Source organism: Sus scrofa, chromosome 18 (assembly GCF_000003025.6).
Source record: "Sus scrofa isolate TJ Tabasco breed Duroc chromosome 18, Sscrofa11.1, whole genome shotgun sequence".
NCBI lineage: Eukaryota > Metazoa > Chordata > Mammalia > Artiodactyla > Suidae > Sus > Sus scrofa.
In genome coordinates, this window is record NC_010460.4 from 24,505,967 (window position 1) to 24,529,531 (window position 23,565).

At 40.3% G+C, this 23,565-nt stretch overlaps 2 protein-coding genes across 31 annotated transcripts in view; both read left to right on the forward strand.

The window, feature by feature from the left end:
• CADPS2 (calcium dependent secretion activator 2) overlaps positions 1–23,565 on the forward strand; it is a 494,741-nt gene that overhangs the window by 133,420 nt on the left and 337,756 nt on the right. The gene's annotated exons all lie outside the window — the stretch shown is intronic.
• RNF148 (ring finger protein 148) lies at positions 15,692–22,977 on the forward strand. The gene has a single exon (XM_003134733.4). The coding sequence runs from the start codon at positions 21,896–21,898 to the stop codon at positions 22,805–22,807; it is 912 nt and encodes a 303-aa protein (XP_003134781.1). The 5' UTR covers positions 15,692–21,895; the 3' UTR covers positions 22,808–22,977.

Genomic DNA, 23,565 nt, shown 5'->3' on the forward strand with positions numbered 1-23,565 from the left:
TCTCTTTAGCTGAAAGGGTAGTATCATGTGTGGGCATTTATCCTGGAAGCCTTCAGCCATCCATTCTGTGTGAGGTGCTGTGTGGTTTCTCCAGGTGCAAGGATGCTCCCTTTCTCCTATGGAATTGATAGCCTATTAAAGGTTAAGGCGCATTCCCCAACGGTCTAGCCAGGATGTGAGGAAGAACTGAGATGTGTGCTCTAAGAGGAAAGGAGATGATTTCAGAGAGAAACTGATGAGCTGCAGTATACAGCTGAGGTTCTTAATCTGGATGACATTCAGGAAATCTGTGAACTCAGATGGGAAAACATTTATACCTTTTATTTTCACTAATCTCTAGCTGACATTTAGCCTTAACATTATCAATGTAGAACAAAAAAAAAAAAGTAGTATCAGCAGTATCTGTTGGCTTTCTCACTAATCAAAATACGTGTATTTCTATATCATGTATTTTATTGCTGTAATCTTGAAATACTGTTTATGTCCATGAACTTCACTGAAACTGGTACTTTTAAATCCCTTCTTATATCTTGTTAATGAGTTCTAAAAGATGCACATAAATTGCCATCACACACATTTTTTAAAATATTTTTATAACTGCAGTAAAACTGCTTTTCCTCATAATCCTATGAGTTTGATTTTGTGCATGTAAAAGCATTATCCCAAGAAGGGCTCCATAAACTTTACCAAAATGCCAAAAGATCGATGCTACAAAAATAGTTCGCCGTGTCTGACTTAAAGGACTTGTGAGAGCTTCATCATAGGGAAATGGAATTTAAACACAGGAGGAAAACAGGCAGAAAAAAATTCTGAGTTGGAATTCTAGATCTAACACCGTTCATCTGTGTAACTGCCAGAACTCAATCTTGCTGTATTTCATTTTCTTCATCTGTAATACAGATAATGTACCTACCTGCCCAGATTATTGATGAAGCCAGTTAATTCATATTGTCACATGTAATGCTTTCTGATAATTACAAGCTCTTTCAGAGCAGGACATGATGGGTTATGCTGTACTGAACATACATAGACAATAAAGTCGGTAATCAAGTCAAAACGAGTCATCTAATTGATAAAAGTTTAGTGTTGATCAGTACTGCCTCATGCTCAGGAAATACAAAGATGAGTAAGGTAAGGTCCTTGACCTCAGAGTCCACAGTCTCCTGGGAGAGACGTGTATAGGCAGTTGATGATGAAGTCACCTTGGCCCACACTCTGGGCTTAGAGTAGGGGATGACTGAGACTCACTCTTTTAAAGTTTAAACTAGCATTGTATGGATTTCATGAAGCTGAGAAGATTAGGTATGTTAACTTTTCACTTGAACCTTTTGTAACTGTCATAGTCTGTTTTTTTATGTACTAAAAAAGGCAGCTTCCTATGGATAAACCTAATCATTCAAAGCAGCATATTTAATTCTACTTGCTTATCCCCCTTGGGTGGTTTTTTGTGGCAGTAACCTTATGAACAGCTCGTTATCACTCAAAATCTAAGTGATTCACTTTTAGGAACATGATAGGAGGGTAGGACATTTTAGGGGCATACTAGCAGATCCCAAAGGTTTGTCATGAACAGACACATAATGCCTTAGACTTTGTATACTGTTAAGGTATGTTTAGGAATATACATTTTTAACATCATTAATCATGTTTTTAAAGAGCTTTTAATTTTGCTTCTGAAAGTTTGGTAGGACCTCTCAAATCACATTTAGGAATTAACACTAATGTAGTTAATGGATGGCCTATGTTTACTATCTTTACAACTGTTTTATTTCTATTCAGCCAACATTTGAGTGTCCACTGGTTATGTGGATTTGGAGTAGTCTGTTGCTCCAGAAGTAGGGGGAAATCATGAAGTGTTTAATTCAAGCATAATGTTCAGGAAAAAAGTTAGTAACTGTCATTTTCTATTGCAAGAATTCTTTTTGAGCACATTCTTTGCCTTTTGAGATGGATTGTCCATGCTTTTATTTTTAAAATGACAACAGATAGTTGTGGAGAAGAAACTTTTCTTTCCCCAGTCACCTCTACATGTTTAGATGAAGCAATGTGATGATTTTCTGCTTTTGTGGGATTTTTTTTGTCACCATGGAATATATTTATGAGACCAATGTACTACCTACCACGATAATGAGGCACCTACCTTGGAGTAGGTTTAATCCTTTATATACTGCTGAGATTTGAGATTTTAGCCTAACTGCTGAGTTCATTCTAAAAATTTTTGTGTCACAGAGGAATTTAATTCCCTTCCAGTTTACCTTGTTTCTTATAAAATTGCATGCACGTCAGATAGGGTAGCATGGATAGAAGGTGTTAAACCAGTGATGATTATAGATAGATGGGATTACTCTTAAAAGGTGAGGTATTAAATATACTTAACCTTCCTTCCATGCATGTTGGGAAGAAAAGAGGGAACCAGCCTTCCCTCTTTCTTTCTGAGCCTGGTAGCCTCTTCCTGCTGCCATTTTGGCTCCGTTTCGTGCTTTCTTGCACTCCCAGGTGGTAGCTGTGGTGTGAGGTGACCTTTCTTTCCTTAGCAGGGTAGCCAGCGAAAGTAGATGGTTCTAACAAGCCCAGGAGCAGAGAGGAAGGGCGGTGTTGGGGGCTTCTAACGTGCTCCCTCCATGCCATAGCTCCACATTGCAGTTGGACTGGGCCCTTCTCTTTCTCTCACTCCCGTCTCCTTTCCCCTCCTCCCCCTGCCCCTCTTGGCAGAGCTCTCAGCCTGTCAGGCCGGCCCCTTAGGTTCCATGGCTATCAGCAAGAATACAAAAGAGATGGAGTCTATATAACAAGGAGAGATTCAAATTTTGGCTCTTTCTTTACCTGGCTTTTCACAGTTTTGGATGTTTAAATGGCAAGCTGGCAGTCCTTGAAAAGTTTGAAATAATTAGTGACCATAACATAAACGCAGTAGGATGGGAGAAAGCAAGACAGAGTCTCCCATGACCTTGGATGGCTGGCCAGCTTCCTTCTGACGGAGAAGCAGGTCCATTTCATTGTTGCCAGCGGTTACCCCAGCTGACAGAGTTCTGGGCGCCCCACATTGTACCCAAGAAGGCCTATATAACTGGTCACTCCATCCACAGTGTTTTCTCCTTCAAGTGCTGTATTGTGATGCTTGGATGACACATGCAGCTCTTACACCTCTCTGTCCTAGTGCATTCAAGCTGCTTTAACAAACTGCCAGCCTGGGTGACTTACAGAGCTTTCTCACAGTTCTAGATACTGGGAGGTGCAAGATCATGGGTCTGGCAGATTGATGGTCGTGGCTGGCATGGACCTACTTCCTGATTGACAGAGGATGTCCTCCCACTGTGTCCCCAGGTGGCTGCAACATCCAGGGAGCTCCCGGGTCTTTTATAAGAACACTGGTCCCACTCCTGAGGGTTCTCCTCACGTGACTTAAGCACCTCCCAAAGACCCCGCCTGCTGAATCTCACATGAGGGGGTTAGGATGTGAATTCCAGTTTGGACTATGGATTCTGCGAGTACCCATATCACATAGCACCTTGTCTCACTAATCGTCCTCATATGCCCTTGGCTCATGAGTGGTTGCGCAGGGGAAGCGTGCTTGCCTGAATGCAGTATACAGCTTTCCTTATCCTGCGCCCTGTTGAGAAGGCTCCTGCCACCCTTGGCTTCCCAGAGAACTCTCCCTGTGCTGTGAGGCTGAGCTCTCGGGTTCCCTCTTTCAGGTAGCTTTCACTAGTTCCCCCCACCTCGCCACCTTCTCCCTCTTCCTCCCTCTTGCCCCATCCTCTTCTCTTCTCGCCTCCCCCCCCCACCCAATTCTTCCTTTCCCTCCTCCCTCGTCCCTTCCTTTTTCCCCCTTCCTCCCTCCTGTGGTTTTTCCATGTCAAGACATTTCTAGCTCTATAAGAACATGATGGAGAGTGTTGATAAGCGCTTTGAGTAGTGAGTTAAAAGGTCATGGTTGACCTGCATAACGACCGGCACATAAGCTACGCAGGTAATGTTTCCACTTAGTAAACTCAGTGTCTTTTGAGAAAGTAAAGAATGAGAGAGGGAGTTCCCTAGGGGCCTAGGGGTTAGGATGAGGCACTTTGACTGCTGTGGCCCAGGTTTAATCCTTGGGCTGGGAACTGAGGTAATGTTAAGCTGCTGCACGTTGTGGCAAAAAAAAAAAAGGTAAAGAATGTAGGGTAGACTACTGTTGTGCTGAGGTAATTAAGTAGCATATCCGTATTTTCTGCCCGGGAATTTCGCTACATGGGGAAAATGATTATGGCCCCCTCCTCAGGGTATGTGCCTAAATTTAAGGCCTGTTAGCCAAAAGATGAAAAGGTTGAAAAGACTTTATTTGCTAAGTGTTGTGTAAGATGATTTTCTGCCATAGAGTGTTGTTTCTCTCCCTAATCTTACAGCTACTTCATTATTACTAACTTTTGGTTATGAAAGTTAGTTATCACCTTTTCACTTCCAGGATAATTTCCGGGTGGAAAATCTGACAGTGTTATCTGTAAACTGTTGGTAGCCACTATTCATTGGCAGGAAAAGGTTCTGCCCCTTTTTTAAAGTCAGTGTGCGAAATAATTTTGGTAAAAATCTTTGTGGTCTTATCCATTAATATTTTGTTCAAAGTTTTTGAAAAGATCTTATCAACAAGACCTCTCTATGCCGTGCTTTTGTCTTTGTACCTTCAATTTGCACATTTTTGAAGTTGTCAGACTATTCAGGCATTGCCACTAAATATCTGTCATCCTTGCTTGTTTAGTGGGATCAGAGAAGAGAAAAACTTCGTAATTTGGTTCTGACAACCCTATTTGGGAAATTAACACCAAATGGTAAACAGGGATAATGCCGAATATGTGGATAAGATGGCATCAGTCATATCCTGAAATCAAAGGTATGAATGTATGGAGTGGGTAGTATTAGGAAAGGTGTACACTGCACGAAGAGTTTTTGTTTTGCCTTAGACAGTTTGCTTCAGTGGCAAATTTTGCTGGTATATTGAAAATCAGATTTAATACACACGTTACAGGGATTGTCAGCCTTTGACCTCTTAGTTTCTGTTCTAGTACAATGAAAGGCACATTCACATTCCAAGTGAAAACTGAACTCCCTTTTACTTTGGACATTAAGTGGCTATAAATAGACTCACATGACTTCAGGTCTGGTTTTGCCCACCAAGTGAAATTGCTGCAAACTTAGGGAAAAAAATTCTTAGGAGTTTTGGTGTTGAAATGTCCATAAAAGATGATGGCCCTTGGTAAAATCTAGGAGAGCACAATCATATGTTCCTGTTAGGGCCAACGTGGACTTTAAGCTTCGATGGTACCTTAGTAAGAGCAGACCATGTGAGAGCTTTGCACTGCGATTGGTTTTTATAGTTGTACAACTTGCTTTCTCTCACAGATTATGTGAGTTTTTAAACCTTAAAGTATGGAGAATTTTAACCGTGGTGGGATAAGTATAACTGGCTTTGTCCTTAAGAAGCAGCTTTTAGTTCCCATTGTGGTGCAGCAGAAATGAATCCGACTAGGAACCAGGAGGGTTGCAGGTTTGATCCCTGGCCTCCCTCAGTGGGTTAAGGATCTGGCGTTGCTGTGCGCGGTAGTGGTGTAGGTCGAAGATGCAGCTGCGACATGGCGTGGCTGTGGCGTAGGCTCATTGCAACCTATGTATGCCTCAGGTGCGGCCCTAAAAAGGACCAAAAAAAAAAAAAAAAAAAAAAAGACTAAAAGATGCAGGACCAATACTACAGTCCAGACGTTACTCAAAGGAGGATGGACTCAGTACTGCAGTTGGGCCATGGAGTAGCCTTGGAATGATACTGGTATCTTCGTAGGCACAGTTGTATGTCTTTTAAGTGTAGCCATAGGGAGAAAAATACCTGCTGTTTTGAACTTCAAGGACCAGAAATCCTGTGTGGTTTATAGAGGAGCCAAACTTGTATTTATTTGACTTGTCTACAGGTCCAAGTCACCCGCCACTAGTTTGGCTCAGGAGCAAGAAGCCTTCTCAAAGAGGCAGGGTTGCGAGGAGGAGGACCAACCAGTCCTAACTAGAAGTGGTGGACAGTTCAATAATGGTCACTCACTAAAGAGCAGATATCCCGTCCTCCCTGGAGAGAACTCCCATGTCCTTCAGTCCTGGAGACATGAACGGTTAAGAGGTTTTGTGTTGGGCAGAAGAGATCAAGAACCTCAAATAAAACTGGATAACAGGGGCGGTCATCATTGCAAGGAAAGAAGGTGCAGTTGTAGGCCATTTCAGAGGAGATTGTATATAGAGATGGATTCTTGCGCTGTTCAGACTTGGCGAATTCCTAGTGCCAAACTTAGTCTCCTGATGGGAGTGTTTAAATTCATAGGTCATAGATTTAGAACAATCCTGTGGACTGACTAGCATTCTGGCAAAGCTAAAAAGCAAAACTTTTGGTTTATCTTTTTAAACTTTGTGATCTTTGCCCGATACACTTTTGTCTGAGATAACTGAATTATCGCTATCCAAGCCTGGGTAGTCACAGACGTATGAGACGTGGAAGGACATAAATATGATAAAATAGGAATCTTAAAATAGTGTAAAGAAATAATTGTAACATAAGACTTATGAAGCAGATACTACCAAGACTGATAAAAATGTACAAATAAACACAACTAGGAATATAAAATGAGATTTAACTAGAGATAGAATAATTTAAAAATCGTGAATTTACTTGGAACAATGTCATGCCAGTAAATCAGGAAACTTACAGGAAGTGATACTTTTTGTGAAAAATAATTTGGACTGAAGTAAAAGGAAAACTTGAATGGACTTATCTGTTAAGATAGTGAAATGATAATCCAGTCTGTTTTACCAAAAAAGTCTAGGCACAAATACTTTTACCTAACCTTCAAGGAAAGATAATTTCTAAGAAAGTCTCAGAAATTAGAAGAGACAAAGCTTGTTTGAGGCTAGTATATCTTTGCACAAACCAAATTTGGGTAATGTACGAAGAGAAAACTAAAGATTGGTCTTATTTTATATGAATACAGAAATCCTTAATAAAATACTGAATTCCAGCGCTGTACATCAGGATGAAGTATGTTTTGTCCCATGAGTGTGTGAATGATTCAGTCTTAGAAAAACTATTAATGTATCACCTACTACATCAAGAGGTGAAGAATCACATGATTAATATAACAGGGTGGGTTTAATCAAATCGAACCTCTGTTCAGCATGAAACAAATCTACTCAAGATAAAGAGCATTTTCTACAAACTTTGTGAATTTCAGAAGTGTACAGACAATATAGTTAATAGGGAGTAAAGAGATCAAAGTTGAAAAATCAGGAATAAGACAGGGATGACGGTCACTTACCATTGAATATAGACAGGTTTCCTTTTATTGCGCTTCATTGTATTGCTCTCTGCAGATGTTAATTTTTTTTTTTAAGAAACTGAAGGTTTGTGGCAACCTTACATGGATTAAGTCTTTAGGCACCATTTTTCCAATATCACTTGCTCACTTCCTGTCTCTCACATTTTGATAATTCTTGGAGTTACTTCAAATTTTATTACATTTGTTATGGTCATCTGTGATCACTTTGTTAATACTGTAATTGTCCTGAGTGGCACAAATGACGCAGGTATAAAATGATGGACTATTTAATGGGCAAGTGTGTGGACTGTTTCGCTGACTGGCTGTTCCCTGTTTTTTGTTTTTTTTTTTCCCCTCTTCTCGGGCCTCCCTATTCCTTAAGACAACAGTATTGAAATTAGGCCAGTTAATAACCCTGCAAAGACTTCTAAGTGTTCAAGTAAAGGGAAGAGTCGCATTTACCTTTAAATTGAAAGCTAGAAATACGCTTGGAAAGGAAAGCATGTTGAAAGCCAAGACAGCCCCACAGTTAGGCCTCTCGTGCCAAACAGTTAGCCAAGTTGTGAATCCAAAGGAAAAGTTCTTAAAGGAAATAAAAAGCGCTACTCGAGTGAATCACTCATCCATGTGAAAAGAAAGCGAAACTACTTTGTCGCTGATGCTGATAAAGCTTGAGTGGTCTGGGTAGAGGATTAAGCCACCCCCAACATTCTCCAAAGGCTAAAACACAATCCAGAGCGCACAGGCTTAACTCTCTTCAATTCAGTGAAGGCTTGGTGAGGTGAGGAAGTTGGCAGAAGAAAAGTTCAAAGCTGACAAAGGTTGGTTCTTAAGGGTTAAGGAGAGAAGCTGTCGCCACTCCATGAAAGTGCACGGTGAAACAGCAAGTGCTGATGGAGAAGCTGCAGCAAATTATCCAGAAGATCCAGGATAATTCATGAAGGTGGCTGCACTAAACAACAGATTTTCATTGTAGATAAAACAGCTTTATAACAGAAGATGACGGCCATCTAGGACTTTCATAGCTAGAGAGGAGAAGTCAATGCCTGGCTTCCAAAGACAGGGTGACTCTCTTGTTAGGAGCTAATGCAGGTGGTGACTTTCTGTTGAAAACCATTGTTCACTTACCATTCTGACAATCCTGGGCCCTTAAGAATTATGCTAAATCTGCTCTACTTGTACTTCATAAATGGAACAACAAAGTCTGGATGGCAGCACATCTGCCTGCAGTGTGATTTATTGAATATTTTAAGCCTGCTTTTGAGACATACTCCTGAGAAAATTCTTTTCAAAATATTACTGCTCATTGACAGTGCAGTTGGTCATCCCAGAACTTTGATGGAGATGTGCTATGAAATTGTTTTCATGACTGCTAACACAACACCCATGGATCAAGGAGTAAATATGACTTCCAGGTTTTATTATTTAAGAAACACATTGTGGAACTTCCTATTGTGGCTGGGACGTAAGGACCCAACATTGACTCTCTGAGGATGCATCTCCGATCCCTGGCCTTGCTCAGTGAGTTAAGGATTCAGTGTTGCTCTGGCATAGGTCACAGCTGCAGCTCTGATTCAGTCCCTAGCCTGGGAACTTCCATGCACTGCAGATGCGGCTATTTAAAAAAAAATTAAAAAACGAAAAGCAAAGTTTGAAATTTTGTGGCTGAAATAGATAGTAATTCTGATGGATCCAGGAAAAGCCAATTGAAAACCTTTGGAAAAGGATTCATCATTCTGGATGCCACCAAGAACATTTAGTGATTCATGGGAGGAGGTCAAAATATTAACTGAGTTTTCTCTTTTTTTTTGAAGTATAGTTGACTGAATATTGTATTTCAGGAATTTGGAAGAAGTTGATTCCAACTCTCATGGATGAGTTGGAGGAGTTGAAAACTTCAGTGGAGGAAATATCTGCAGATGTGGTAAAATGTAGCATGAGAACAGGAATTAGAAGTAGAGCCTGAAGACGTGACTGAATTGCTGCCATCTCATGCTTAAGCCTAGTGCGTGAGGAATTGCAAATTATGCATGAGCAAAGGAAGCAGTTTCAGATGGAATCTACTGCTGAAGAAGCTGTGAAGATTGTTGAAGTGACAACAAAGAATTTAGAATGTTACACAAACTTAGTTGATAAAACAGTGGTAAGTTGGGAAAGAATTTGAGTCCAATTTTGTGGGTAAATGCTACCAAACATTGTGTGCCACTAAGAAATCATTTGTGAGAGAGGCAGTTGATGTGGCAAACTTCATTTAAGAAATGGATACAGCCACCTCAACCATCAGCAACCACCACTCTCATCAGTCAGCAGCCATCGATAGCAAGGCAAGACTCTCCATCAGCAAACACATTCTAACTAGCTGAAGGCTCAGAAGATGGTTAGTTTTTTAGCAATACTTAAAAATGGAGGTATGTCCATTGTTTTTTAAAGACATAATGCCATTGCACACTTCTTGACTACAGTATTATGCAAACATAACATATACGCTGGGAAACCAAAAAACAAATTTGTATGGCTTTCATTATTATGGTGGCCTGGCATCAAACCTACAGTTTCTCCAAGGTATGCATGTGCTGTAATGGAATAAGAAAGAGTGTTGTTAAACTTGTAGAGAGAAACTCTGTATTTTGCAGGTGGTGTATTTTCCACCTAGACAATTTCAAGGGGACCTATAGAAACACTAGTGAAAGTAATGACTTCAAGATTGTCTGGCTTTTATCCAGCAAACATAACGGAAATCTATAGCACTTTTATTAAATAACTTATTAGAAAATAGCAATAGGAAAAAAAGTAATTCGTTCTTAAAAGCATCATGATATATAAAGTACCACTTAAATACAAATCCAGTCCTAATACTACAAGACCCCAGGGGAGACTATTGTGAAGTATTACTGGAGAATATAAAAGAGAGACCATGTTTCTGAATAGAAAGACTCTGTCCTAAAGATAGCAATTATCCTCAATTTAGTAAGTCATTGCAATCACAGCCTGATAGGGTTTTGCTTTGTGTTGTCACTTGACAAGATGATACTGAAATTTACATGGAAAAGCAAAGGGCTGTTAGCAATAGCCAAGACCACATTAGAGGAGGAGGAGGAGGAGTGACATGGGGGGCGATTTGCCCCACCAGAGATCAGAGTCATTGCAACTGAGATAGACCGGTAGCAGAAGGCAAGTAAATAAGTCATTAGGTCATAAATAAACCTTTGCACAGATTATGACCTCGATATGTCTTACAGGTGGCATAATGAATTTTGGTGGTAGTAGACTGGATACACTTTACTAGGATAATTGGCTACCCAAATGGAGTTAGTACTAGATTCTGTCTTTACCTTCGGCACAAATGTATTCTAAATATATTAACTAGAGAAATGTGAAAAGCAGAAATTTAGAAGGAAATATAAGAAAAAGTATGAAGACTAGGACAGGATTTTTCTAAGCCAAAGAAAACACAAATCAAAAGATTGAGAATTTCTCCTAAATTAAAGCTGAAATATTTCATATGACAAGCAAAACAAAGCAAGACAATAAGACTGAGATGATATCATAATGCTTATCCTTAGCATAGGCTTCCTGTCTAAAATGCATGCAGAACTCCTGTATATCTGTATGAAAAGGCTCACAACTCATGAAAAAGAAATATAAATGATTCAGAGAATAGGAAGCCTAAATGGCCAATCTATTGAATTAGTTTCATGTAGCTCCTGTAATAAATTGCAGCAAACTCTGTGACTTAAAACAGGTCTGTTCTGTTGGGAAGGCCAGACCTCTGAAATCAAGGCCACCTTCCCTCTAGGGGAGATCTAGGGCAGAATCCTTTGAAGCTTCTTCCAGGCTTGCCTGTTGGCGTTCTTTGACTTTGTGGCTTGAGGCCACATCACTCTGATGTCTGCCTTTGTGTTTGCATTGCCCCCTTCTCATCTGTCTGCCAAATCTACCCTGTGACTCTCGTTACCAGGGCACTTGTCCTTGGGTTTGGACCTGCCCAATACTTTAGGATGATCTCTTCAGGTCAGGATTCTTAATTTCATCTGCAGGGACTTTCCAAATCAGATGATAATCACAGGCTCCAGGAATTTGACATAGATATTTTGGGCAGTCATTGTTCAACTTAGTACAGTGTCGAGATGGTTAATATCCCTTGTGATCAAGGATATTCGGATTCAAGTAAATAGCACTTGTCATCTTTCAGTTTTGCAAACTGGGCAGCATTCAACTTTGATAAGTATATAGAGGAGTAAGTATTTACGTGCTTCTGGCCAAAGTGTAAATCTTCTGCCAACACTTGAAATAGCAGCTAGGATAGTTTGTATGAACACTGTGCTAATCACCTTGAAAGTAGGTTTACACCTGTGTTTGGCAGTGGGTTTTGTTGTAGATTGCTCGATCTGTGTCTCGCAAAGTAGCCCATTTTACATACATGTATTTTTTGTTGAGACATAAACATAAGTCGAATCTTGTGGCATTCAATCTTCAGTTTACTGTGGATTCTTTCTATAGTTGTTCTGCCTATGGCCCTATAAATGTTTGATTTTATTAAAGGATGTGTAAGAGAAAAACATTTAAAAAATTACCAAAGAAATTAAAATGAGATGTATAAAATCAAGTTAAAAATTTAAAACATCTACAACCAACTCAAACGTTGTAGAGAGGAAAGGAACAATGAATTGTCCACTTAAAATACTTGCAGGTAAAGAGGCTGTCACTCCTGTGCATTTTTGGATGAACTATATGACTTTTTATTTATATGGAGTATCAGTCATTTGATTTTCCCAATTGTGTAATCTCTGTTAGTGTAATCTCACTCAAATGGACGTTAGAACAATAGTAATGGAGTTCCAGGTCTTGCCCAGACTACGTGTTTTAGGTGGGGATATTACACTTCTGTTTTCTCACATGACAACCTCTTAAGTCTCAAGTTAAACTTTGAGTCGTGGGTGACATGAATGTTCTTCTTGCAGTGTGCCATGGATTACTAATTTAACAATAACTGGGTGAACATATTGAAAGAGATCTTGCCAGGAGACCTAATCAAAAGTGTTAACTTAGTGTTTGTTTTTATGGGAGGTTCGTGGGTGTGAAGGAACAAAAAAGATCTGTTTTTTTGAAGTTGGCATATCCATGAATTTGATACTCATAATCAGCAAGATCTGACTCTTCTTCATGTACCCTTTATGAATCATGAAGTATTTTCTCTAATGGGCAATCACGTAGTTGTTTAGCTGGAGATGTTCACAGACTCTTATGTAATCAGTAGTTTTTAAAGTGTTGCGTGTAGAAACATGATGGTAAATGTTTTATGTCAGTATGGAGACTTCCTTAGAATGAAAGGATTGAGAAAGTCCCTTAGAGACCTTGGGGTCATTCTTACCTAGTATAATAAGCGAATGCGACTATGATGATATTGTGGTGAACAACTGTGGGTCTGTGTCTGAGCCATAGTGTCCTAAATGCTTCAGAACCTGTGTATTTGTTTAATCCTCCTAAGAGTTTTGAAAATTTGGTACTGCTTATCAAATATTTGTTTTTAAATATAAAAATTCAACAGTTCCATGAGCTTCATAAACCTGCATTAATGAGGCTTTGTGATTAAATGAGCTGTTTGGGCTGCTTTCTCGCAGATTGCAGGAAACATACTAGCTTAGGGTATCCGGACTGTGGGTGACTTAACTGCTCCATTTGTAGCAGGCTTTATCCTTTGGTACTACTTTGCCCTTCCTTCACATGACTTTTTAAAAAATTACATCAGAGTTCTTGGATAAGATACAACCTTGGCCTCATCTTTGAATCCCCAGGTACACAGGCTGATGAGTACAGAAAGACTTTTTTTAAAATCACTGCTGTAGACTCAGCATCTAGAACTATGTGCATAGTAGGTTCTTGATAAATGTGTGCATGAATGAGTGAAAGAAAAGCGTAGATGCTGAGTAGATAGTTCTTAGGCTGTCCTCCTGGAGAGTATGTGAAAAACACAACCTGCCAGATTCTTTTTGTCAGAGAATCACCTTTATTGTGAAGAATCAAGTAATTGATTTTAACATAAATCAGTGTAGAAAGACAAAAGAATATAAGAAACAAATCTCTGTAGAAAGACAAAGGAATATAACAAAATCCTACCCTCAAAGAGCATGTAATTGTCAAAAAATCCTTTTTTAGAGGGGAAAAGAAAATTCATGTTAACACCTGCAGAAAAATGTCACCATGGCAGTATATAATTTCCTAAGGATGTAGGAAAAAGAATAAAATAGTGTTTCTTAAAAATGTACCTAGTTTTTTATTTTTATTTAAAAATGTACATGTGTAACATATACTGTTTTTATTAAAAATCTAGGTGCAGAATTTTTTAATGATAACATTAGAAGTTCATAGTGGAACATAATTTGTATTGGATTTGTCTAATGGTTTCTGGGGATTGCAAGGTTTTGGTGCATTTGGGGCTGGAATAAAAGGCCTTCTGGGTTGTTGAGAATGTTAGTTGCATTTTGAACTTTTTGCTGTAACTGTTAGCATGGATAAGATGTTAGGACTTGAGGCTCTGAAGTGAACAAAATCAATAAATATGTAAAAGATAATTTATATGTAAAAATATAAATAGGCATTTTTAATTTCGTAGTCTAGTTGCTTATGCATTAGAAATAGTTGCTTTATGGCTGTATATTATTCCACTTTTTTTTTTTTTTTACTTCTCAGAGATGTGGATGGAATTTATTCTTGACTTTTGGAGGGAAAATGTGAGACAGATGGCCTCTGATCCTGTGATATTCAATAAACCTTTTTCTGGACAACTGTTGTCAAAGTAATTCTTAGCTGAGGGAAGACATGTCAAATCATTGCTGCTTCTGTTTTTTTTTTTTTTAAATAAATGGCTGTAATGCAGAGGTTGCCAAAAGCTGCTGGTATGTCTTACTGTTTTGAAGAACAAGTGCTCAAAAAGTCAAACATTTGTTGGAGGACCCTGAACAGATTTTACTGTGCTAGTGTAGGGACAAGAGGAAAAAACAGGATTTATAGAAATAAGATGACACGGCTCCTCCCAAGACATTCTCAATCAAACAAGTGTAGACAGACCTGTAACTATACTATGTAATATATGGCAAAGTTAAATGACAAGTAGGTGCAAAAAGAATGTGTCATAGGAGCAGGTTGTTTAGACCGGGACGATTGCAGAAGGGAGATGGGGCTCAGTCTTGAAGGCTGAGAAAATGTTACTGGGTGGAAAAGGGAGGAAAGAGCCTTCAGAGAATTAGGAAGAGGGACAGGGTCCCTTTATTGAACCCCCATGCTAGCAGTGTGCTTGGTGAATTTCAAATAGATGTGAAATAGGTCATCAGGCACCAAGCAGGCATCACTTCCCCATCTTACAAATCGGAGGACAGAGGCTCCGTGTGACTCCCTTCACAGAGCAAGTGTGTGGGGTTTCACAGATACTCTGTCTCATAGCCTTGGGCTTCAGGACAGTTTCTGCGTGTGTGAGGGCTCCGTATTTCTGTTTTTCTTCTCTGCTGCCTCCCAGGAGAGATCAAATTACGTAATAAATGAATAAAGCTTTTGTGACCTGTGAATCTGAAAAAGATTTTCCCACTTAGATCCCCCCGCTTTTTTTTTTTTTTTTTTTTTTTAAAGGGTTGCACCTGCAGCATATGGAGGTACCCAGGCTAGGGGTTGAATCAGAGCTACACTGCCGGCCACAGCCATGCCAGATCTGAGCCATGTCTGCCACCTACACCACAGCTTATGGCAATGCCGGATCCTTAATCCACTCAGCGAGGCCGGGGATCAAACCTGCAACCTTAAGGTTCCTTGTTGGATTCGTTTCTGCTGTGCCACGACAGAAACTCCTAAGTGGGAAAATCTTAGTTGCCACTGCCCTGCTATTTCTGACTGCTAAGAACTCACTCTGTTAACTGCACTCCAGGGGTCTTGGGAAGACAAAGCTTTGTACAAACCTTGATGACCAGTTGTAGCTTAAAGAGGTCTAGAATCTACTTTAGGGCTTTAGGACAACTTTGAAATGACAGAGCTCCAAAAGCAGCCTCCTCATCCTCGGTGGTTCTTAACTACATAAGCAAAATAGTCGGTTAAGAGAACAGGGCCAGTTCTGGTGATTCTTCAAATGATTCTGCGTAATGTTTTTTCTTTATTTGATTATATTGCCTCCCTTCACCCTTTCAAACAAAGATCCAGTCTAAATGGTAAAAGGTGTGTTTTGTCTTAGGCTCAAAGAAAGATAATACCACTAATTATAGTACTTAATTTTTTTCTTTTTAGGGCTGCACCTGCAGCATATGGAGGTTCCCAGGTTAGGGGTTGAATTGGAGCTACAGCTGCTGGCCTACACCACAGCCACAGCAATGAGGGATCCCAGCTGTGTCTTCAACCTACATCACAACTCCAGATCCTTAACCCACTGAGCAAGGCCAGGGATTGAACCCGCAACCTTATGATTCCTAGTCAGATTCGTTTCTGTGTGCCCCAGTGGGAACTCCAGAGTACTTAATCTTGAATCTCATGTTTGCTTAAGGATGTTTGTTCAGCTTTTCTCTCTCCTCCTTGATGCAAAAGCAGTGTTAAGTTTTTCTGTTACTTCCCAAACTACTAGTGATGTGTTTCTACTCTGTTGATAGCTATTCTGTCTTCTAACTTGGTAGACTGCATGAGAAGAAAAAGTTATCAATTTAGTGTTAAAGTTTTATAGGCTTGAATTCAGAATGTAAAAGAATTTATGGAGTTTGATTTATACCCATTAAAGTTTAAAAGGGATTTGGTCATATTCCAGATGGTCGTTTATCTTAGCGTTTAGGTATGACTATAAAAACTTCACTTTTATGAGTCTTAAATCTATAGAAGAATTAAAGGTTAAAATCATTATGGATATTCTAACTATTCTCTGCTCTAACTGAAATATTAAATTAAGTAGGTGCATTATTGGATAAGTAATTTTACAGGTTAGTATTCAGAGAATGTCAATTTAATCTTCATTGAGAACCTATGATGTGCTAGATACTGTGCTAGAAGCTGAATATGCAAAAAATGAGAATAAGATTTAATCCCAGACCTGGAGATTAGTAGAGTAGATCATTTTGTGGAGGGAACTGTATCAGCTACTGAATAATAAACCACTCCCAAACTCAATGTATAGCAGGGCAGTTTTTTTTTTAATTTAAATGAACTGTTAAAAGGGTCAGTATCTGTCATTGCTCAGGAGTCTGGGTGAGTGAGGCGATTCTTCAGGTCTCCGCTGGATGCAGTCGCATGTCTGTGGCCACCTCAGGATTTTGGAGACATCTCTGCTCGTCTTGGGGGCGCACATATGGTGGCCTATCTGTAGATTGACCTGGGGTAGCCCCAGCTGGAACACCTGTGCTCTCCTGTCAGGCCAGGCTTCTTCACTGGAGGGCAGCAGGGTTTCAAGAGCCAGAGGAGGAGTGCACCCCTCCACTCAGGCTTAGGCTTGGTGCTAGCATGTCATCGATTTCCTGCCAGTCTGTCTGCCAGCGGGAGTACCAGACCCCTGAGTCACCATTCCATCAGGAGATAGGATTTATTTCAACAGCCCTATAGAAATAAATTCCATCTCCTGATGTAACAACCTGCTAAGTCACATTGCAAAGGGCATCATCACTGGGAGGGAAGTAATTGGAACACTTTCGCAATTAGTGTTCCTACCGTAGAGAGAGTTTTGTGGGAGGAACAAGCCTGTATAAGATCTAACGTAGTGACAGCTAAAATAGAAGCATAGGACACTCCAAGGCCTCAGAATTGCAGACATTTCAGGAGTGACAATAGTAGTAAATGAGGCTGGATTGAAGGAAAGAGGACCAGGCTGGAGAGGCTTATAGTGCCTTTCTGAGAAGCTTGGGTGTTACCCTTTGGAGGGAGGGAGCCATGTCAGGATTTAAGCAAGCAGACATGCCATTGGACACTTTGTTACTTTTTTTTTTTTTTTTTTTTAAGTAGGTTGCTCTGGCAACAGAATGAACTTAAGGTGAGCAAAACAGTGATAGCAAATGAGATGCTATTGCAAAATTGTAGACTGTGGAACGATGATGAGGCCAAACTAAAGCAGTGGAAAGTGTTCGCCCAAGTGTAGTAAGCCTGGCCATGTTAATCATTCATTTAAACATGCTCTTTTGAGCCAGGCACTGTTAGGTGTTTGGAGAAATGTCAGTGGAAATTCCTCTTCTTTAATGTTACACTGGATTTTCAGAGCTTTGGACTTCTGGAACACTTCTACAAGTTGCCTTTTCCTCATGCATCCGTGTTATCTCTACTCTGGACAAATAGAGTGGAATAGGAATCTTGGCTTCCATAATGAGGAAGTCACGGCTAGTGATATGGTGATTTAAAATGTCTGTCTGGCTTTTTTTTTTTTTTCCCCCGTAGTACATGGAGTTATCAGAACTTTTGGTGATGTAGAAAGTTATTATATTTATTAATGTAAAGAATAATGAATGAAGAGCCTGAGCGAATGTTGTGACTTTTATACGTCTGTACCTGCCCCCATTATAGTATAGTCTGTTGGTAATTCAAAAAGCTTATGTATTAGTCTTTAAATTGACCGTATTCCATTTTAGCATGTTCAGAACTCTTTCCTGGGTTCAGAAATAGTAAGAGGGAAAAGTATGTTTGTTTATGGGAAATAATTTTTTATTGGGTGTATCCAGGAGACCATGTGAGAGTAGTGATTAACATATGGGAGAAATTTTTACAAGGTCTTACCAATTTGCAATCAAATACAGTAACATTTTCAAGTAAGTTTTATCTTTAAAATTCTTTAAAAGTAAAGATAGTTCAGAAAATACTTGCCGTGAGCATTACTTTTTTTGTGGTTCTTAGGCAGCTACTTAGGAGTCAGTGTTCTGTCCCTGCCAACTCCCATTATGATGCCTTTCATTACTCACAGAAACCCTATACAGCTGTTCTCAGGATGAAATGCAAATCCAGAGTGTTTTGTGGGTTCCTAGAGATCTCTAATAGTATCATAGCCCTGAATACAGGGACTTGTGAGGTAACATATTGAAGTCTCTCTGGTAGTCCTAGAGATCTTACCTAGGCAATTCTGTGTGAATGTATTGAGCTGTTGTTCTTATCAAATAGAGAGTTCTGGATGTTTGAGCATTCTCAACAGAGGTTGCTGAATAGCAAAGGAATAGAGAGGCTGATTTATCCCCCCCCCCATTAACGGCAATTATAACCTTGAATTTTAATAGGAACCCAGCAGTTAGGAAATAGAAAGGCACATAGCTAATTGGTGTATAACTCTTCTCCTGCCTAGATGATGACCCCTGAGAACAAGGCCATGCTGTGTCCCTGGTAACAGGCTCTGGCTCCTATCACCACCTTGTATAGAGTGAATATTACATGTTTATTGTGGCTAATGGTTATTTAAATAGCATTCCTTTGGGAAGCCTCAGGAACTTCATGTACTTGCTCACCTTTCTGCTCATACCTTTTTCCTTTGGTGGCAGGGCACTGATGACCTTCACGTCCCCTCTTGCCATGTACTCCATTGGGGAAGGTGTAGGATAAATTGTGGTTAACCTGAACCAATTGTGATTTCTGGTGGGTCCATTAAGCATGGATATCTACTGCTAACCATGGTGACATTGAGGCAAGTTTAGTAGGTTTCCAGAAAAGAAAAGTGTCTCTGTGCTTCTGAAGGTGGTCTGCCCTTGCCCTTCTGCCTATTGATACCTGGAACGACGGTAGCCACTTTGGGGGATAATGAAGTGAGTCTATCAAAGAGGAAGATCAACCTGTGGTACCTAGAGAGGTGGTGTGGCAAGGTGGAAGGAGTGGGCAGGGATTTTGAACCAGGGGGATCCACCAACCTTAGTATATTTCAGTCGCTTTTGGTTGGTGTTTGCAGCAACCAAAACCTCCTTAGTACTTGGCTATTAAAAAGAAAGGAAGTCTGTGTATTGAATAAATGGTCTGAAAGGCCCAGATTAGAGTAACATCAGTCATCCAGTCTCCCCCACTTCCCTTCTTTGCCATTCAGCTACTCTGGCCCCAGCATAAAAGGCTCTTGGATTTGGCCGTGATAAATAGTTTTTAATCAGGCTTCATAGGCTAATAGATCACTGGGGCAGGCATCTGCTGGCTGCATTTATTTCAGGGAAGACGGTAAATGGATATGGGTTGAGGAATCCTCCTTGATGGATTACAATATTGCCAATTATAAGTGTCATAATAAGAGACCTGATTTGTCGGGGACAAATGAATTTGGGGACGGTTCCTCTCTCCCAGGGCTGTTGTTACTGACACTTTGGGTCAGATAATTGCTTGCATAGGGCCGTTACATGGATTTTAGAATGTTTAGTTGTATCCCTGGCCAGGAACTAGTAGATGACAGTAGTGTTGCACCAGTCAGAAGTGGCTCCAGAAATAGCCAAAGACCCCTAGGCAAAATTATCCCCTACCTGGGAACCACTATGTCAGAGACAAAGTATTGTTTCATATAAGGACGTTTGTCCTAAGATTCAGGCAGAAGAGAGAAGGCAGGTCCTAACTACCATCGCCTTAACCACTTCACCTGATAGAGCAATACATGAGTGAGTTTTTCAAATTGGTCTCTTCAGCTCTATGAAGACTCTTTAGATTTGAGATGTTTTGAGCTAAAATACAGTTACTGCTTAAACTCTAAGCAAGCATTAAGGCATCTTTAAAGCAGAAAGGTTGCTATAGTTTGCAACAGTAAAATGGTGTAGTGACTTGTGATAGCTGTGGTCATCCTTTGCCCTGCCTACCACCACCTTTCTAGTTACTTCCTCTGTTAATGTGCCTTTAAAGTCACTTGATTTGTCTGTCTCCACATCTTTACGGCGATTTCAGAAGTCCGAGCCAGTTTTTGCCCAGAACACCCTCATCGCTTTATTCTCCTCTTCTTTCTGTTTACTTTCCACTTAAGGCAGCGAAAGTGCACTTTTGAGAAAGTGAACACTTTGAAACACTTAAGTCACGATCCCCAGATTGAAGCCTTTCAGTGTGTTTCTTCTTTGGGAATCCTTTAGTCTAAGGTTGTTTTTTTTGTTTTTTGTTTTTTGTTTTTGTCTCTTTTAGGGTCGCACCCTTGACATATGGAGGTTCCCAGGGTAGGGGTCAAATCAGAGCTACAGCTGCTAGCCTACACCACAGCCACAGCAACACTGGATCCCTAACCCACTGAGCGAGGCCAGGGATCCAGCCTGTGTCCTCATGGATGCCAGTTGGGGTTCATTACCCGCCGAGCCACAACAAGAACTCCCATAGTCTAAGGTTTGTGACCCTGAACCTCTGACTGCTGTTAGCCTTACCTCCTTCATCACTCTTAATTTTTGCCTCTTTGGCTTTGCCAAACTCAGGTGCCTTCAGATCCTGTAACTTGCCTTCTCATCTTAGGGTCTTGAAACTGCTGATTCCCCTGAGATCTTCTGAGCTTATTCTTTGCTTGGCTAATTCTGATTTATCTCTCAGGTCTCAGACTAAGTATTACTTTCTTAGCAGTGCCCTGGAGCCTCTAATCACAGTTTGCGTCCCTTTTACCTTTACTCTTTCTTTTGATCCTCTGTGTTTTTACTTGCAGAACCCTTATCACAACTGGGAGTTACACGTATGTGTTTTTAAAAGCTGCCCTCATCAGGGAGTGCCCTTGTGGCAAGCAGGTTAAGGATCGGTTGTTACTGAAGCAGCTTGGGTCATTGCTGTGGCGCAGGTTCAATCCCTGGCCCTGGAACTTCTGTATACTACAGGCATGGCCAAAAAAATTAATCTGTCTTCACCAGATAATTTCCACAAAGTAGATTTGTGTTTCTTCAATGTGTGACCCATGCTTAGCATTTGCCGAGCCCATAGTAGATTCTCAGTAGTGATTTTAGTGAATAAAGTCGAATTTGCCTGGCAGGATGGACAATATAGGTTTATATTAATTACCCTCACGTTGAATCTTTAGGCCTGGGGTAAGCATTTAATATTGGAAGCCGGTGGGAAGGACTTGTTCTTCCTTCCCTCAGAATGGCACATTGGGTGGCACAGAATGATACCTGAGAACTAGTGATTCTCCAGGTACTTGCAGTCACACGTGAATGATTTCTTCTTTGCCTTATAGACAGGAGAAAAATGAGTATAGGAGTCTTTAGGCAGCTTTTCAGCCTATCCAGAACCAGGAAAGAAGCTCAAGGTGGTTGTTTTTTGTTTGTTTTTTAACTCTTACCCTTTTCTTTTTTTTCTTCATTTTTTTGCCTTATACCTTTATTCAGATTGGTATTTAGCATGAGTCACTGCTGCCTAGCTCTTTGGCCAATAGGATTTCAGTATGCAGTGCACTAATATAAACTCTTGGATTGGCTTAAATACCTCTGATGTCACAATTTCCCCACTAGGAAGCCACAGTTTTCTTGAAATCACATTGTACTAATAACAAATGTTATTCTAAATAAAAATGCCAGGAGGAGGAAGATATCTTTGATTCATGCAGACTTTTTCCATTTACCTGCTTTAATTATCTACTGCCAACCCTTGAAGCAAGCTTCTTTTCTTTTACAACGGCTGTTGTGGTGTTCTTCGTGTTTGTCAGTTACTAGGCAAATGGAGGAATGAACCTACTTAGAATTACTCCTTCAATCCATAGATCTCTTTCATCTGGACTGTTGAGGCTCAACATCTTTCTGCTACTTAGCCTTCCTGTCTCAAAGGGGAAAGCCATTTGGACAGCCCACCTGAATATAACGTTTCAGGTGGGAACTCGGATTATATCAGAATTAGGAGAGAGTGGCGTGTTCGGGAATCACTCTCCTCTGGAAAGGGTGTCTGGTGTGGTGGTACTTCCTGAAGGATGGAATCAGAATGCTTGTAATCCTATGACCAACTTCAGCAGGCCTGAGTGGGCAGACTCTTGGTTGGCCCTCATTGAACGAGGAGGCTGTACTTTCACACACAAGATCAATGTGGCGGCAGAGAAAGGAGCAAATGGGGTGATCATCTATAACTATCCAGGTACGGGCAACAAAGTGTTTCCCATGTCTCACCAGGGAACGGAAAAGACAGTGGCGGTGATGATAGGCAACTTGAAAGGCATGGAACTGTTGCACTTGATTCAGAAAGGAGTCTACGTGACGATCATCATTGAAGTGGGGAGAATGCACATGCCCTGGCTGAGCCATTACGTCATGTCTCTGTTTACCTTCCTGGCTGCCACGGTGGCCTACCTTTTCCTGTTCTGTGCCTGGAGACCCAGAGTGCCCAGTTCTCCCACCCGGAGGCGAAGACACATAAAGGCAGATGTGAGGAGAGCTATAGGTCAGCTTCCACTGCGAGTGCTCAAAGATGGGGATAAGGAACTGGACCCGGAAGAAGACAGTTGTGTTGTTTGCTTTGACATATACAAACCTCAAGATGTAGTACGTACTTTAACTTGCAAACACTTTTTCCATAAGGCATGCATCGACCCCTGGCTTTTAGCCCATAGGACATGCCCCATGTGCAAGTGTGACATTCTGAAACCTTAAGAAACCCAGAGAATCTCCCGAAGATCTGAGTCTTTCCAAAGATTAAGATGAATTCTCTTTTAGCACTTGATGTAGAGAGAAAATTCAACTGTATCTTCTCTATGCAAGTACTAAAAAGGGTGAAATTAGTGTTTTTAAATAAAACTCCGTATCATGTCCAGCTCTTTGAACTTGTTTCTCTAGTGTTTTGTTACGCATTTTGCCCTTGTCTCAATAAGAACAGTAGTATATGTTAAAAGCAAAATTAATCTTGATTTTCAAATTGCAGCAATTGTGGTAATGCCACAGAATATTTCAAAGTTTAGTAATTTTTATACTTTGTTTCCATATGTTTAATTTGATATCTAATAAGGCCTCTGTTCAATAAATTTCATTATAGGTTTAGATCTTGATTTCAGATGAGACTGGGTGTGTTCAGGGTGGTATGGCTGATCTTGATTTCATTTTCAAAGGTTAATTTTATTAATACCCAGGAAGTCTGGTTGTCAAAGCTTACTGACTCTGTAGGTAACGTGTTCTAAATAATTATTTATTTCTGGTTATATATCCAAAAATATTTTAAATTAGCATATGCTTCATTTAGACAGTATTTTAAGAAAATCACTTTTGTTTGCCAGAGCCCTTTAAATTGTAGCCTAGTGGATCAGCTATGGTTGCAGACTTTCCTTCTAGAATTGACTCAAGTAAATGCTCTCCTCTTAAGGTGGTGTATATCTCTATTTGGGGCATTTTGATAATATGGATCTAGGGCAAAACTG

Excerpts from the sequence above, each read along its gene's own strand:
- RNF148 (XM_003134733.4), top strand. The coding sequence starts at position 21,896 with ATGAACCTACTTAGAATTACTCCTTCAATCCATAGATCTCTTTCATCT.